Below are 15727 nucleotides of genomic sequence, written 5' to 3'. Positions count from 1 at the left end.
GCTCTCTCAGACAGAACCAGCAGGGGATATGCTCTTACTGTGGCTGATGTTTAAAACCCCATTGATTGCTTTGTTATAAAGGTGCTCATGCCTCTTCCATTGCCCATAATGGTACCTGCATACTACTTCTGCCACTACTGCTGCACCTGTTCCAATGTCCCCAAGAGCCCTGGGTATACCACAGATAGGCCCCCGAGTCTGCACTGCAGTGGGACAGCTGTGGCAACAAAAGCCACGTTGCCCCGGAGATGGCACTTGATTGGACTAATGGGCTGAGGGTTTGGGATGACTGATCTCGTCTGTCTGTCACCAACACCTGGCTCAACTGGTTCATACACACCTGTATGGCCACATACAATCTCATCACACAGAGGGGTCAGAGTGGAGATGAAGAGGCAGACACTCAATAGACTGTTTCAAACCCTTCAACGACAGGGCTGTAGATGTCTTCCCATGGGGTCACTTCAGTACATTTGTCTTCTCACCATCTACACCTGAATGTGCTGCTTAATGGACAGTTTAACTGGTCGATATTTGTTCTGGACTAAGTGGGTTCTCTGAGAAAGGATATTTTGGGATTTTGTTCTCCAACTGTTCAGAATGGGATCCAAATTAATCTCTCACGAGGACAACTTGGGGCCTCTCTTCATGGCTGTTTTTCAAAGACATGATCTTGGACATTTGTAAACTTTCTCAATGGTCTTCAGCATTTCTTTGGACTCACAACCAAATGTCTAGTTGTTGGTAGAAAAAGGGACTTGACAATTTGATCCCTTTTTCTGCTGCTACCTGTCACTCAACACTGTCTCCTGATGCCCCGGAGGAAGAGGGTGTCTGCTTACGCCCCTTCTAGTGTTTGGAGTGACTCTTGTTAATTATTGATTATCCTTGTCTCATCTCCATTGAACCTCAGTTGGACAGTCACAACAGAAAGGCATGACAAAGATCTGAAAGGACTGATATCTGACCTCTTAAGGACTTGACTCCAAAACCTTTTCAAAAGCCACTCAAGTCCCGCCACCACTGAACTACAGAGCCCATCCTGCCTGCCAACCAGCTGTCAGATTTCCACCCAAACTTGACAACCTCCTTTGATTGGACCCTTGTTGCCTAGATACAGTACATGCAGTCAAGATTGGGCCATATCCATCCCAGTAAGCATCAGGTGTCAGTGGTACCAGGGAATAAGTAGTCATTTTCTCAATGTTATTATTTACCAAAAAACTATATTTAGAAAATGCATAGTTTGTTGACTCCCTCCTCTTACCCTAAAATGGGGGAATTGATTCTGACAACATTGTCAAATCCAAATGAATTAATTTACATATTTATTGCTATTGCAGTTTGGAATGAAAAATAGTTATAAACCACCCAATATTTCATAGTCTTGTTTTATGACTCAGTAATCCTGGCAGCCTCTTGGTTTACCAGCTACACCATTCAGATGTTCTATTGCAATGAAATGCATTTAAACTGCAGTATTGTCATCAGGCTACTATGTCTTTCTGTGTGTGTGAGACTTCGGCTCCCCTAACACCATTCTACACCAATCATAAACACATTTGGGGCTTCAGTCATTATCTTAAAGTCATACGCACCGTTTTGAGACCAAGCGTATATATAAACTACAGTGTGCCATTGAGAGACATATATAGCTCTTCTATATGACTCTGGTGCTATTCATAGTCTGGCTATGTTGAGGTGGAAAGTGACCTGCAGTCTCATCTAGTTTCTCTTCCCTTGTTCACCCACCCACCCACTTTCTCTTGTCCTGTCTTCCCTTCAATCTGTCCATGCACCTCTTCATCTCTACCTCTCACCTTTTCCCCTCTCTACTTTGGGGTGTGTTTATTTCTTTTTGTTTCAGTGTGTGACACCAAAAGCATTCACAGCCCGTAGGATCTCCCTTAGCAGTGAGTATACCTCCCTCTAAACGCTCATGCCTGTTTTGTTTTTTCAGCCCAGTAGGTAGTCTTGGTTTTTTGTTTAGTTTGCATATGTGTGAGTGAGCACCAGTTATAGATGTGTGTGTGTGTGCTTGCGATTGTGCGTTTGGCCATGGTTAAATTCCCCTATGTCTTCCAGGCAGCAAGGCCTCTCCAGGTGCTGTCACTGCAGAGGGCGAAACAGAGTCTGGGGCTGGGAGGAAGAGGCGATGGGGATCCAGCACTGCAGTCACAACCAAGAAATCATCCATGAGCATCACCACAGACTCTCTGAAGGTATAGCATCAGTACACTGCAAAAAATACTCTTGTACATATTCATTATCTAAAACACCTCAGAATGAATACTATTAAACTTTTTACTATCTGAGTCTTGATGCTTCTTTCTCCCACCCCTAATCTGTTGATTCTGTTTTTCCCCAGTCTCTGATCCCAGACATCAGACTGTGTCCAGGCCAGGAGATGGTGGTGGATCTGCATCCAGAGGAGGATCACCTCTCTGGGGTGGAGGGCAGGGAGCGGGGTGAGCAGGACCTCAAGATCAGACGCACAGTCACACAGGTCAGTTCAACTTTAACTTCACCTGGTCTGTGGACTGTACATTTTATCTAGTTTCAAGTAGTAGGAATCTATTACTGGAAATGGGTTTTCTGCACTCATTAATAAAGGTGCATTCAGTAGGATTTACTATAACGGCTAACATCCTTAATTAACCCAAAGCTATTAGCATTTGTGAATGTCATATTAAAACGTGTGTGTGCCACCTCTTCTCCACCCACCTGTAATGTAGGTGGTCCCGTCAGTGACCCAGGAGAATGGACAGAAGGAGTCCAAGAGGAGTGAACACGAAGAGGAAGACCGAGAGGATGGAAGGGAGGTTAAAGGAGACAGAGAGGAGAAGATGGATGGCTCATTCCAGAGAGACTCCATGGAGACACAATGTACCTCTCCCCCCAGCCATGACATGGAGATGAAAACAGGTGATAGATTGATCCAAAATTGAAGATCAACTTAATTTTCTTATCAGATCAAAACCTCTAACCCTGGGCTAGATTCTACCCTTTGATATGTTGAGTGAGGTCAGGTTGATGTATCTCTATCTTTTCCTCTCCTCAGTGACCCCCAGTGACACAATGATCCGTCGCTCCATCAGCCAGCAGAAGTCTGGCGTGTCCATCACCATAGATGACCCTGTCCGCATGGCCAAGCAGCCCTCTCCTCCACGAGGCAAAGTGTCCAACATCGTCCACGTGTCCAACCTGGTTCGTCCGTTCACCCTGAGCCAGCTGAAGGAGCTGCTCGGTAGGACCGGCACCGTGCACGAGGACGGTTTCTGGATCGACAAGATCAAATCTCACTGCTACGTCACAGTACGTCTCTGTCTGTTCGCTATCATCCTGAATCCAGGACTGTGTCTCAACCGATATCCTATTCTCCGTATAGTAAACTTAGTTTTATCATCCGTCGGAGGCTGTGGTCAAAGCTAGTGCATTTGACTATAGGGGGGACGAGGGTGTCATTTGAGGTGCAGCCCAGAACATCACCTACATCTCCCTATTCTGTCTTATCTAAGGCAAGCCTCACTGTTCCTCATGGATGTCCTGTCTTGCTCTCCTTTTTCTTCCAGTACTCCAGTGCAGAGGAGTCAATTGCCACTCGTACAGCCCTGCATGGGGTGAAATGGCCTCAAAGCAACCCCAAGTTCCTCAGTTTGGACTTCATTCAGCAGGAGGAGGTAAGACTTTCTGCGTTCTCGTGGTTTTGCCCTACCTGATGATGGATATCGTTCCCATATCGTTATGGTAATGCTCCCCTTCCTCTGTAGCTGGATTTCCACAGAGGCCTGCCTCCCCCTGAGAGGGCTGGGGAGGGTGAGCGGGGGGCTGCGGCGGTGCCTGGTCGGGGGGCGGCCCTGCCCCCTCTCCTGCCTGAACGGGAACAGTGGGCGGAGCGAGAGCGTGAGATGGAGCACAGGGAGAGGACCCGGGCTGAGAGGGAGTGGGACAGGGACAAGGTCCGTGACATTGGTCCAGGAAAACCTGGAGAGGAAGCGGTCCCCAGACGATCCCGCTCCAGAGAGAGGAAACGCAAGGAGCGGAAGATGGACAAGAAAGGTGACGAGTTGGTGATGGAAAGATGGGTGTTTCGATCTGTGCCCGGTTGTGTCAACTGTATGTTTACTCTTTGTGTTTCTTCAGAGAAAGCTGCAGATGAACCTCCTGTCAAACTGCTGGATGAACTGTTCAAGAAAACCAAAGCAGCCCCTTGTATATACTGGCTCCCCCTCACAGAAGAGCAGGTCAGTTATACACACAACTCAACTATCTGAACAAGATTATAGATTAATTTGTTATTGATAATAGGGTCTACATGTCCTTCCTTACATTTGTTGAAAGTATTGATTTCAATTGTTCACAGTCCACATCTCTGACGTTCTCCCATGTTCTGTCTCTTTGTGGCCAGTTTTCACAGAAGGAGACAGCTCATCAAGAGCGGATGAAGGAGCGAGAGAAGAGGAGGAAGGAGCAGCAAGAGGAGGTGGAGAAGAAAAGGGAGGAAGATCGCAAAGAAAAGATGAAAGCCGCGAGTGCTGCATCTGGAGAAAGAGGCGAGGGGGAGCGGTACAGAGAGCGAGAGAGAGACTGGGGCAGAGATGGAGAGAGTGACAAACACAGAGAAGACTGCTACCGCAGACCGGGGGGCAGCAGTGCAGGGGGGGCCAGACGCTCCCGCAGCCGCAGTGACACCCCACCTCGTGACAGACGACGCTAGAGGGAATTTGTATGGCTGGAACTGTCTTAAAATAACCCCCCCCCATTCCCCATCACTACATTTACTTTGTTACAATATAAGACCCTACAGTAGACCAACAGATGTAGTCACTATCTGTCACGTTTTTTAAACACACACCGACACAGATAGGGACCATGGTTTAGCAGTGTTTTCCCCCAGGCTGCTATCTGTCACGTTTTTTAAACACACACCGACACAGATAGGGACCATGGTTTAGCAGTGTTTTCCCCCAGGCTGCTATCTGTCACGTTTTTTAAACACACACCGACACAGATAGGGACCATGGTTTAGCAGTGTTCTCCCCCAGGCTGCTATCTGTCTTGCTCCATTATGAAAGTTTAGATTTTTATTTCATTTTGCCTGACAGTTTTCTTTTTTTGTTTTATTATATTCTTGTGAGATTGACAGTAAGGCAACCCCCCCCATACGTAAGTGCTTTACGTAGAGTTCTATGCATACACACACTGGTTTTTGGCCATCACCAGTTGTATGTGTGTGTGTTCCACGGTTTCTGTGGGGTGCTTCATCATTGCTGCATGTTGTCCCAGTCTACTGTGCTCAGCCTTGTGTCCTAGGGAGGACTGACGTGTTTGTGCAGTGTTCTGATCCCTCTGTCTTTGTTTAGTTTGAGGGATGAGACTATTATCTGCAAGATAGTAGAAATGACACGCTCCTCTTGTGTTTTCATCTTCTAAATGCTTCTTTCTGCTCATCCAATAGTTCTCCCTGTACGATCAACGGAAGCTGGAGAAGGGGTGCATATTAAAACTCCTCACAAATGGTTTTAATAGTTTTTTAACTCATTATTAAAGCTTTTCTTTTTTGTTTACTCCTGTGAATGTACAAATAAAACAAGTTTGAAAAAGCTTTTGCGCTTGTTTTCTGCAAGAGCGAACTTCTGTCAGTTGGAGATGCCCATAATTATTCAGATCATTGTAGCAAAACAAAGAGCTAAATTGATACATTTTTTTAAACTCTTTCAAACTTTTCATGTTCCGGGTAACTTCTTCATTTCTTTATCCTCTATTACTATGAAGCTGAAAATGGCATATACCTTAAAACCAATGCCGGTCAAAAAAAAAAGTTGCAGTAATATTGGAGATCCACAAGGTGTCAGTGATGGACAACAGGCATTTGTAGGAAGGGCCATGAAGTAGATGAAGATAAGTAATTAATAGGAAAGACGAATGGGAAGGTTTTCTGGCATACGATTTGGGGGACAGGGCATTTTATTTTATTTTTTACTGAAAGCAAATGGCTCTAAAAAGACTGTCATGAGGAATATGTGATGGTTAGAATAGCTTTTCCCCATATGGCTTTGTCAAGCCAATAAAATACATGCATTTTGCTCTGCAGTGCTGTCAAGTTTTTTTTTTTTTTTTTTACCCCCAATTTTGTGATATCCGATTACGGTCTTGTCTCAATGCTGCAACTGCCCAATGGGCTTGGGATAGGTGAAGGTCGAGTCACGTGTCCTCCGATACATGACCTGCCAAACCACCTCATTTGTTTGTGTATCTACCACTAAATACTGTTTTAAGTTAATTGAGAGAATACAATGGAAACTTAACGAGTTACAATTTTTAACATAACCTCACCCCTTACACACAATTCCCTCCATCTCACTTTTGTCTTTCCCACCCTTCCTCTCTTTCATTAGTATTTTGTGCATCATGAAGTGCCCTCTTCCTCTGGCCAATCCCTTGCTACTTCTCTCAGGCCTTGACGTTCTTCCTGCCGAGCTCAGCAGAGCTCCTCTGTAATTACAGCTCTCTGGTCGCTGGGCTGAACATTTTTGTGCCCTGATGCAACTCTGTGTGCAGGACGGCTCAACTGAACTGGGTCGACCTTCCTGGCTTTGTCAACCCCGGCCCAGCCGGCACACTCCTGCCAGCCTGTGAGCAGCTCACTCCATGGAAAAACCCACTTTAGAAATGAGACAATTGTGTTTGACACATCTTTCAATTAAGTTCTTATCTAGCAGGATAGTGTTTTACTTTTATTAACAACAGCCATGTGTGCTCATTTATGTGTCAGACCGAGAGAAGACCGAAGGATGAGATGAGAGCCTGTTCCTACAATGATGTGTGTTTGGGAGTAACAATCGAGAAAGGTTTGAGGTTAAAGGTAGAGCAATGGGTTGACAGTGTGGGTGGATGTACGGCAGGGATCATTAACTAGATTCAGCCGCGAGCAGATGGTCAGGGGTCCAGAACATAATTGCAAATCATTTGTAAACAGCAAATTGGCCGCAAGAAGCCCAGACAGATATGTTTGACTAAAACATCATTTCAAACCTTGTGTACATTTGTATATGATCACGTTTCTCTCTATTATGTGTGGGAATACTTGGGAACAGATTTCTGAGCTGATCTCAGAGTGTTTTTAGTATATTATGTCTAACAATAAAAATGTGTTGTTTTTTGTCAGAAAACATGGGGTGCCAAATAAAACCACGGTTTTGGCCCGTGGGCTGCCAGTTGGGGAACCCTGGTGTACAGTATGGAGGGTGTGGGGTTTGTAGATGTTCTGTGGGCCCAGAGTCTGTTGCGATGGTGTATGAGACAATAGTTGCAGTGAGGCCGGGAGAGTTTGGCAAACCTCTCTGTGGAAAGAGAGACTGAAGTGGACAAGGACCAAGGTCCGCTGGCCAAGTAGGCTAAGTGCTCTACAGGACACAGCGCAAGGCAGCCTCGAGGAGGACAAGGATACTTGGCTATTTTCGCCCTCTGGGTTGCCAATAGTCCGACTCAATTTAGTTTGCTGAACACAGCAACTTTCTGGTGTGGGAAGATGGAGCTGAAACGCATGGCTCTCTGGTTGTAGCTAGGTCTAACAGAACCTCTCCCCACCTCTGTCAAGAGTATACTCATCAGTACAGGCCTCTCCAGCCCTCCCTGGAAACTGAGCTGAGCCAGGCCAATCCATGCTAATGACTGGGCAATAAATACATGGTTTAGGCCCACATGGTTCTTTGTGTCCAGATTCCAGACCAGCGCTGACTGTAACATAACACTGACAGGGGCCCCCGGCTCCACTTTCAAAGGCTCCCTCTGATGTGGCTGCTCAGAACTCTCTCTTTCGCTCTTGCTCTTGTTTTCTTCTAGTCCTTTTTCTGACAAGAGTTTGACCTGTAGGACAATGCAGAGATAAGGTGCAGACAACTTGAAAGAGTGATATCTGGGTAATCAGCATGAGGTTAAAGACGTCTCTCTGCCCTCTCATGTGGTCTAGACTAACATTGTGTGCATTTTTTGCTGCCAGATTACAAGTGCCAGTAGTCCAGACCAGGCCCAGATTAAAGCAGGGGGGTTTCCTAACGGATGTGACTGAGTCATAGCGTGGGTGGCTGGGGTTTGGGAGAGGAGGGAAGGAGGGAGAGTCTGATTCAGCAGCTCTTGCTGGGAAGTCTCTTCTTGCATAGTTTGAGAAACGGTGTTATATGAGAAGAGAGTTCAACTTCCTACTCCCTGTATTATTTTCACACGATACCTTGTTTGACTAGAAATAACTAACACCACACCATAGTCAAAGTGCAGACAGACGGTATAACTTACATAGCATAGCACATAGCATAGCACATTAATGCAGGTTTGTGTGCAGATTCATCACTGGTGGGAGAGAGACATACTGTACCACAAAGGAAAACAGAAAAATGATTAGAAATTAAACAGTTGGTAAGGAGATATGAAGTTATTGAATTGGAGAAAAAGAGGAATATTAGCACATCTGCAAGAACACACACATGCAGTCACACACACACACACGTTTGTTTTTCTATCCTTGTGGGGACCTAAAATTGATTTCCATTCAAAATTCTGTTTTCCCTAACACCTAAACCTTAACCCCTAAACCTAACCCCTTAACTCCTAACCCGTAACCCTAATTCTAACCCTAAACCCTAAGCCTAAAATAGCCTTTTCCCCCACAAGGGAGAATTTTGTACAGGATTTCCGGTACCCTCAAGGATAGTAATACAAGCCACATACACACACATTTGTTGTCTCCACTTGGCCGTATTTTCCTTGTTTTACTATCCGTGTGAAGACTTCTGGTACCCACAAGGATAGTTTAACACACACACACACACACACACACACACACACACACACACACACTATAGACCTATAAGTGAGGGAATTGTCTTTCCAGTGAAACTAATAGAATATGTAATAGAAGACTGTGAATATTAGACATACCATCTTTCTTTCCACCCTATTTTCCATTGACTCCAGCAACACACCACAAATATGCACACAGAGCAAATACCATACAAACAAGTGTAGGTGTCTTTGTTTCTGTATACAGGCGTATTTGTGTCAGTGTGCCTATTTGAATGAACATGTGTGGTGTTGAGTATAGATAATGTATAGATAATGTATAGATAATGTGTTTTTGTGTATTTAGAGCTTGTGCAGGATGTGGCATGGCTGTTTGAAAATGAAGTCATGTGTAGTCTAAATATTCACTCGCTACACCAGGCCTTTACCCTGTGTGGGTACTGGAATACACTGAATACATGCAATGATTGGGATTACTGGAGGAGAGGTTTGGGGAAAACTGCACAAGTACAGTAAATTCAATTTGTGTTATTACCAGGGCGTGTACTCTGAGCATGCGCTGATCAACTGGCAAGTGTCTTCACTGACATTTTCAACCTGTCCCTGGCCGAGTCTGTAATACCTACATGTTTCAAGCAGACCACCATAGTGTGCTTGGTTCCCTCCTGCACTCCCTGTTCACCCACGACTGCGTGGCCAAGCACGACTCCAACGCCATCATTAAGTTTGTCGATGACACAACGGTGGTAGGCCTAATCACCAACAACAATAAGACAATCTATAGGGAGGAGGTCAGAGACCTAGAAGTGTGGTCCAAGGACAACAACTTCTCCCTCAACGTGAACAGGACCCTATTCTCATCAACGGGGCTATGGTGGAGCAGGTTGAGACCTTCAAGTTCCTTCACATCACCAACAAACTATCATGTTCCAATGACACCAAGACAGTTGTGAAGCACGACAACGACTATTCCCCCTCAGGAGACTGAAAAGATATTTGGCATGGGTCCTCAGATCCTCAAAAAATTATACAGCTGCACCATTGAGAGCATCCTGACTGGTTGCATCATCGCCTGGTATGGCAACTGCTCAGCCTCTGACCCCAAGGCACTACAGAGGGTAGTGCGTAAGGCCCAGTACATCCCTGGGGCCAAGCTTCTTGACATCCGTGACCTCTATAACAAGCGGTGTCAGTAGAAGGCCAAAGACTCCAGCCACCCTAGTCATAGACTGTTCTCTCTGCTACTGCACAGGAAGTGGTACCAGAGTGCCAAGTCCAAAAGGCTTCTTAACAGCTTCTACCCCCAAGCCATAAGACTGCTGATCAGCTAATCAAATGGCCACGCGGACTATTTACATTGAACCCCCTTTTTTTACGCTGCTGATACTCACTGTTTATCATCTATTATCTATGCATAGTCACTTTACCCCTACCCACATGTACATAGTAACCCAATTACCTCGACTAACCTGTACCCCCGCACATTGACTCAGTACGGGTACCCCCTGAATATAGCCTAGTTATTGTTATTTTATTGTTGCTCGTTTATTTTTTACTTTAGTTTATCAGTATATATTTTTCTTACCTCTTGTTTTTCTTAAAACTCATTGTTGGTTAAGGGCTTGTAAGTAAGCATTTCACGGTAATGTTGTATTCGGGCGCATGTGATAAATACAATTTGATTTGACTTAATTTGAAAACCTCAGATGCTCATGGTTCTCACCCCCCTTCTATAGACTTACACAGTAATTATTACAACTTCTAGATGACGTCCTCTAACCTATCAGAGCTCGGACATGTTGTCCACCCAATCAAAGGATCAGAGAATGAATCCAGGATTCCGCTCCCAAGGACTGTGGGCTCTCGTTCTCCATGGCCGTGAGTAAGACATTTAAGCTTGTTAACCCTCGCAAGGCTGCCGGCCCAGACGGCATCCCAAGCCCTGTCCTCAGAGCATGCGCAGACCTGCTGGCTGGAGTGTTTACGGACATATTCAATCTCTTCCTATCCCAGTCTGCTGTCCCCACTTGCTTCAAGATGTCCACGAACTCAATGACTATCGCCCTGCAGCACTCACGTCTGTCATCATGAAGTGCCTTTAGAGGCTAGTTAAGGATTTTTTTTATTTAACTAGCAAAGTCAGTTAAGAACAAATTCCTATTCCGGCCAAACCCGGACGATGCTGGGCCAATTGTTTTCCACCCTATGGGACTCCCAATCACGGGCGGTTGTGATACAGCCTGGATGCAAACCAGGATGTCTGTAGTGATGCCTCAAGCACTGAGATGCAGTGCCTTAGACAGCTGCACCACTTGGGAGACCAAAATCATATCACCTCCACTTTACCTAACACCCTAGACTCACTTCAATTTGCATACCGCCCCAATATATCCACAGCCGATGCAATTGGCATCACACTGCACACTGCCCTATCCCATCTGGACAAGAGGAATATCTATGTAGGAATGCTGTTCATTGACTATACCACAGCCTTCAACACCATAGTACACTCCAAGGTCATCATTAACCTCAGACTGGGTCTGAACCCCGCCCTGTGCAACTGGGTCCTGGACTACCTGATGGGCCGCCCCCAGGTGGTGAAGGTAGGAAACAACACCTTCACCTCCTGTACTCCCTGTTCATCCATGACTGCATGGCAACGCATGGCAATGCAGGCTTCCAACACAATCATCAAGTTTGCAGACGACACAGCAGTAGTAGGCCTGATTACCAACAATGACGAGACAGCTTAATGTTAAGAAAACTAAGGAGCTGATCGTTGACTTCAAGAAACAGCAGAGGGAGCATGCCCCTATGCATATCGACGGGACAGCAGTGAAGAAGGTGGAAAGCTTCAAGTTCCTCGGCATACACATCACTGAAAATCTGAAATGGTCCACCCACACAAGCAGTGTGGTGAAGAAGGTGCAACAGCGCCTCTTCAAACTCAAGAGGCTGAAGAAATTTGGCTTGGCCCCTAAGACCCTCACAAACTTTTACAGATGCACAATTGAGTCAATTGAGTCCTGTCGGGCTGTATCACCGCCTGGTATGACAACTGCAACCACAACGCTATCCAGAGGGTGGAGTGGTCTGCCCAACGCATCACCAGTAACACACTGCCTGCCCTCCAGGACACCTAAAGCACCCGATGTCACAGGAAGGCTAAAAAGATCCTCAAGGATATCAACCACATGAGCCACGGCCTGTTCGCACCGCTACCATCCAGAAGGCAAGGTCAATACAGGTGCATCAAAGCTGGGACCAAGAGACTGAAAAAGAGCTTCTATCTCAAAGCCACCAAGACTGTTACTAAACCCTACACATTACAGGCTGCTGCCCTATGTACATAGACATGGAACCACTGGTCACTTTAATAATGGAACACTAATCACTTAAATAAAATGTACATACTGCTTTACTCATTTCATGTGAATATACGGTATTCTATTCTACTGTATTTTAGTCATTGCCACGACGACATTGCTTGTCCTAATATTTATATATTTCTTAATTCTATTCTTTTACTTTTAGATTTGTGTGTATTGTTGTGAATTGTTAGATATTACTGCACTGTTGGAGCTAGGAACACAAGCATTTTGCTACACCTGCTAAATATGTGTGTGTGACCAACTTGAAACTTGGGAATGTTTACTGGTTGCTCAGGAGGTAAAAGGAAAGTCAGATGTGTGTAATACATTTGACTAGTTGTGGAAAAAATTGGAGATCAAGAAAAATAAGGTAAGGAGCAAGTGCTGCATGCATATGATGTGTGCCAAACAAGTGTTGTATAAATTACAATATATTATTATTATTATCATTCTAAATATAATTTTTCTGACAATTTGTAACAGTGTAAACAACACTAAATACATTATAAATAATACCAGAGAGGCTGTTCTAACAAAAAATAAGTGTAAAGCCTTTATTACAGCAAAGCAAAGCTTAAAAACAGGAGAATTTGTCAAATTGTTTACTTGACATTTTGTTGCCGGCTTGGTGCTCACAGAATCAGTAGACTATTAAACAAAAACTCAAATATGCAACCCAAGCAGGATTTGTCTTATTTCTGTAGATATATTGATGATTTATAAAGCCAGGCACACTTCAAGTTAGACTATTGATTATAGACCTAAGTGGGGGTATCCTCTCTCCTAAGGCTTGGGCTGTTTTCTCATCTACTCGTTCTGCTGCAGCCTCCGCCGCATTGTTCTCAACACCAATATGCTGGTTAACTTTGCTATCGTGCACATAGCAACATGATCTAGGAAAAGGTGTCAATTCCACAGCGCACTGATGTGTGTCTGACCCACGGACAGCAACCACTATCTATTTTTTAAATATTATATATATATATTTTTGCTACTGCTCGATGAAAGAACTATCGGTTGACCAACAGCCTTTCGACCAAACAATCGACCAGTCAACTAAATGGGGTCAGCCCTAATTAATTTATTGCCACCGGAGCCCACCGGTGTAAATGCTAAACTGCTTGCTGACTGTACACTGTACTGCATGATTGTAGCAGGTTTACTAATGCATGAGTTCTAGTAGCTATGTTGATTATTAGCTATTATGGTGACAATGATGTAGGCTGTGTGTAGAGGTTAGTGGTTATGATATAAAGGTTTGGCTTAGAAAGTTTTTTTTGGCCTGGTCACAGACAGCTGATGTGTTGTGCACTGAAGTCCACTAGCAAAGGGAAAAGTTGAATGAGGAGGAGAGCACGTAGATTCGAGAAGGAATTTATTCAATGAGCAAATGATCATGCTGTTTGTATGTGGCTGCTATGAAAGTGAACTGTGCTTGCGTATGATCTGGGGTGTATTCATTCCGCCAAAAAACATTTCTTAAACAGAAGCAAACATAACGAAACGGGGATAAACACACCTGAATTTGTCCAATAGAAACTCTTGTTTGCAACTGTTAGACTAATGATTACACTCTAGATCAGCTAGATGCAGGCAAGAGAGTGCAAGGCAGTATTGAATGTGTCATTATCTTTCACCTAATTTTCCTCTGGACCTGTGCACCTACGTTGTATACTTTCATTCATAGGATAGGATGTAGCAACCTCATGATGGGTGTAGGGAAAATTTGAGTATCATGTAGTAGCCTAAACCTATCGATGTTACATTGAGCTGGGTGAATGGAATATGAATGACATACGAATTAAACGTCACTGACCGCCACTGTTTTACAGCAATGGTCATGAGTAGGACCTTCAATTTTCAATCTGGACTCAGGGATAAACATAACATAGTAAAGGAAAATCCGGGACACTCAAATTATTACATTTTATGTTTGGTAAGGTATGTATTAATTTGTAGATGTCTATCCATTTGCATGATATGTTATGAATTACATTTTGTTTGATATTTTTTGATACAATTTGTATGAAACAGTATGTTACAAATGATCATTTGTTGTGGCTAACGTTAGCTAGGTGGCTAACGTTAGCTAGACTAGGGGTTAAGGTTAGGTTTAAAGTTATGGTTAGGAGTTAGGTTAAAGGGTTAGGGGAAGGGTTAGCTAAGTAGTTGCAAAGTTGCTAATTAGCTAAAATCAATCAATCAAATGTATTTATAAAGCCCTTTTTACATCAGCAGATGTCACAAAGTGCTAAAGTTGTCAATGACGAGATTAGAGCGTGCAACCTTTGGGTTGCTAGACATTTGTGTTATACGCCCCCCCCAACCCCCCAACCAACCACCCTCTTTTTGTTTTTGCCTTAAGTAATCTTCTGTCTTATGTAACCTTACCAAACATAACATATCATACGAATTTGAGTGTCCCGGATTTTCATTTACTATGTTACGTCTCGTCTATGAGACCACCCTGTTCTTCCTGACCAATTGACCTGACCAAAACAACTTTAGTTCGTGCTTATAGCCTTGGGGCCAGAGTTTTGCCTCTTCAAGTCATGTGGTCAGCAAAGATTCTAGGTCCTATTCATCATGGGTTGCCTGGCCAGACAGTGATGTCATTCTGTGGCAGACAGACGGTGACTTCCTCATCACCAAGGCCCATTCATTAGCAGGTCTGCGGCACTGCAACTAAAACAGCCCCAGGAAGTCTCTCTTGGAGAGATAGAGAGACTGGGGAAAAATAGGGAAAGCAAAAGAAAGAGAGAGCAGGGACATTGTCTGGGGTGCATATAATGTAGCTAGGTGTTGGACTGAAAAAAATGTAGGCCCCATAGAGAGGGGAAGAGAGATGGATGGATAAGAGAGCGAGATTAAGAAAATAGTGGGTTTTCTTCTGTTCATCTATTTGGAAAAAGAAATGAGAGCTGGATGATGAAAGAGGGGCTGGGAAAGGAGGAGGTTATTGAGCGGAGTGGTCTTTGTTAGGGCTTGTGAAAAAAGTTAGTAATTTAGGCAAAAGGGAAGAAACTGTTTCCAATTACACAGAGGGAGAGGACAGAGAGAGGGGAAGAAGGAGAGGGAGGGAGAGAGATAGAAAGGGATTTGTGGGGAGGAATATGCTGAGGTTGTTTTTCATACTGAAGAATCAGCTGGGAAAAGAGTACGTGCACACACACACACACACACACACACACACACACACACACACACACACACACACACACACACACACACACACACACACACAAATCCCCACAAACACACGTCTGACAAGTTCACAAGGCATGGAGGTAGACTCGCACACATAAAACATGTACTGTGCATTTACAGTGATATACTCAGCACACAATGGAAATACCCCCTCCAACCGCCATCCTGTTGGCTTGCTGTGTGTCTGGCAGTTCAGATGCAGTTGGAATTCCAGATGTTGTTAATGGAATTCTTCTCCATCTCTGGCTTCCAAATGTGATTCAACACTCCCTCTCCCTTCCCATCCCAACCAAGTGAGCCTCATTACTCTCTCCCCAGTTCAAAACTCAACTCCACAACACACTGTCTCC

At 44.4% G+C, this 15727-nt stretch overlaps 1 protein-coding gene across 1 annotated transcript in view; it reads left to right on the top strand.

Moving 5' to 3' along the window:
- The window catches only part of LOC115114677 (apoptotic chromatin condensation inducer in the nucleus), a 27904-nt gene extending 22299 nt beyond the window's left edge, over window positions 1-5605 (top strand). The window contains 9 exon segments of the mRNA XM_065013572.1: window positions 1868-1913; window positions 2086-2222; window positions 2369-2506; window positions 2736-2925; window positions 3062-3315; window positions 3573-3680; window positions 3771-4059; window positions 4144-4244; window positions 4409-5605. Coding sequence (XP_064869644.1) covers window positions 1868-1913; window positions 2086-2222; window positions 2369-2506; window positions 2736-2925; window positions 3062-3315; window positions 3573-3680; window positions 3771-4059; window positions 4144-4244; window positions 4409-4717 — 1572 coding nt within the window. The 3' untranslated portion in view covers window positions 4718-5605.
- The last annotated feature ends 10122 nt before the right edge of the window (window positions 5606-15727 follow it).

The sequence above is a fragment of the Oncorhynchus nerka genome, linkage group LG9b (genome assembly GCF_034236695.1).
Source record: "Oncorhynchus nerka isolate Pitt River linkage group LG9b, Oner_Uvic_2.0, whole genome shotgun sequence".
Lineage (NCBI taxonomy): Eukaryota > Metazoa > Chordata > Actinopteri > Salmoniformes > Salmonidae > Oncorhynchus > Oncorhynchus nerka.
This window is presented reverse-complemented; position numbering and strand designations above follow the sequence as displayed.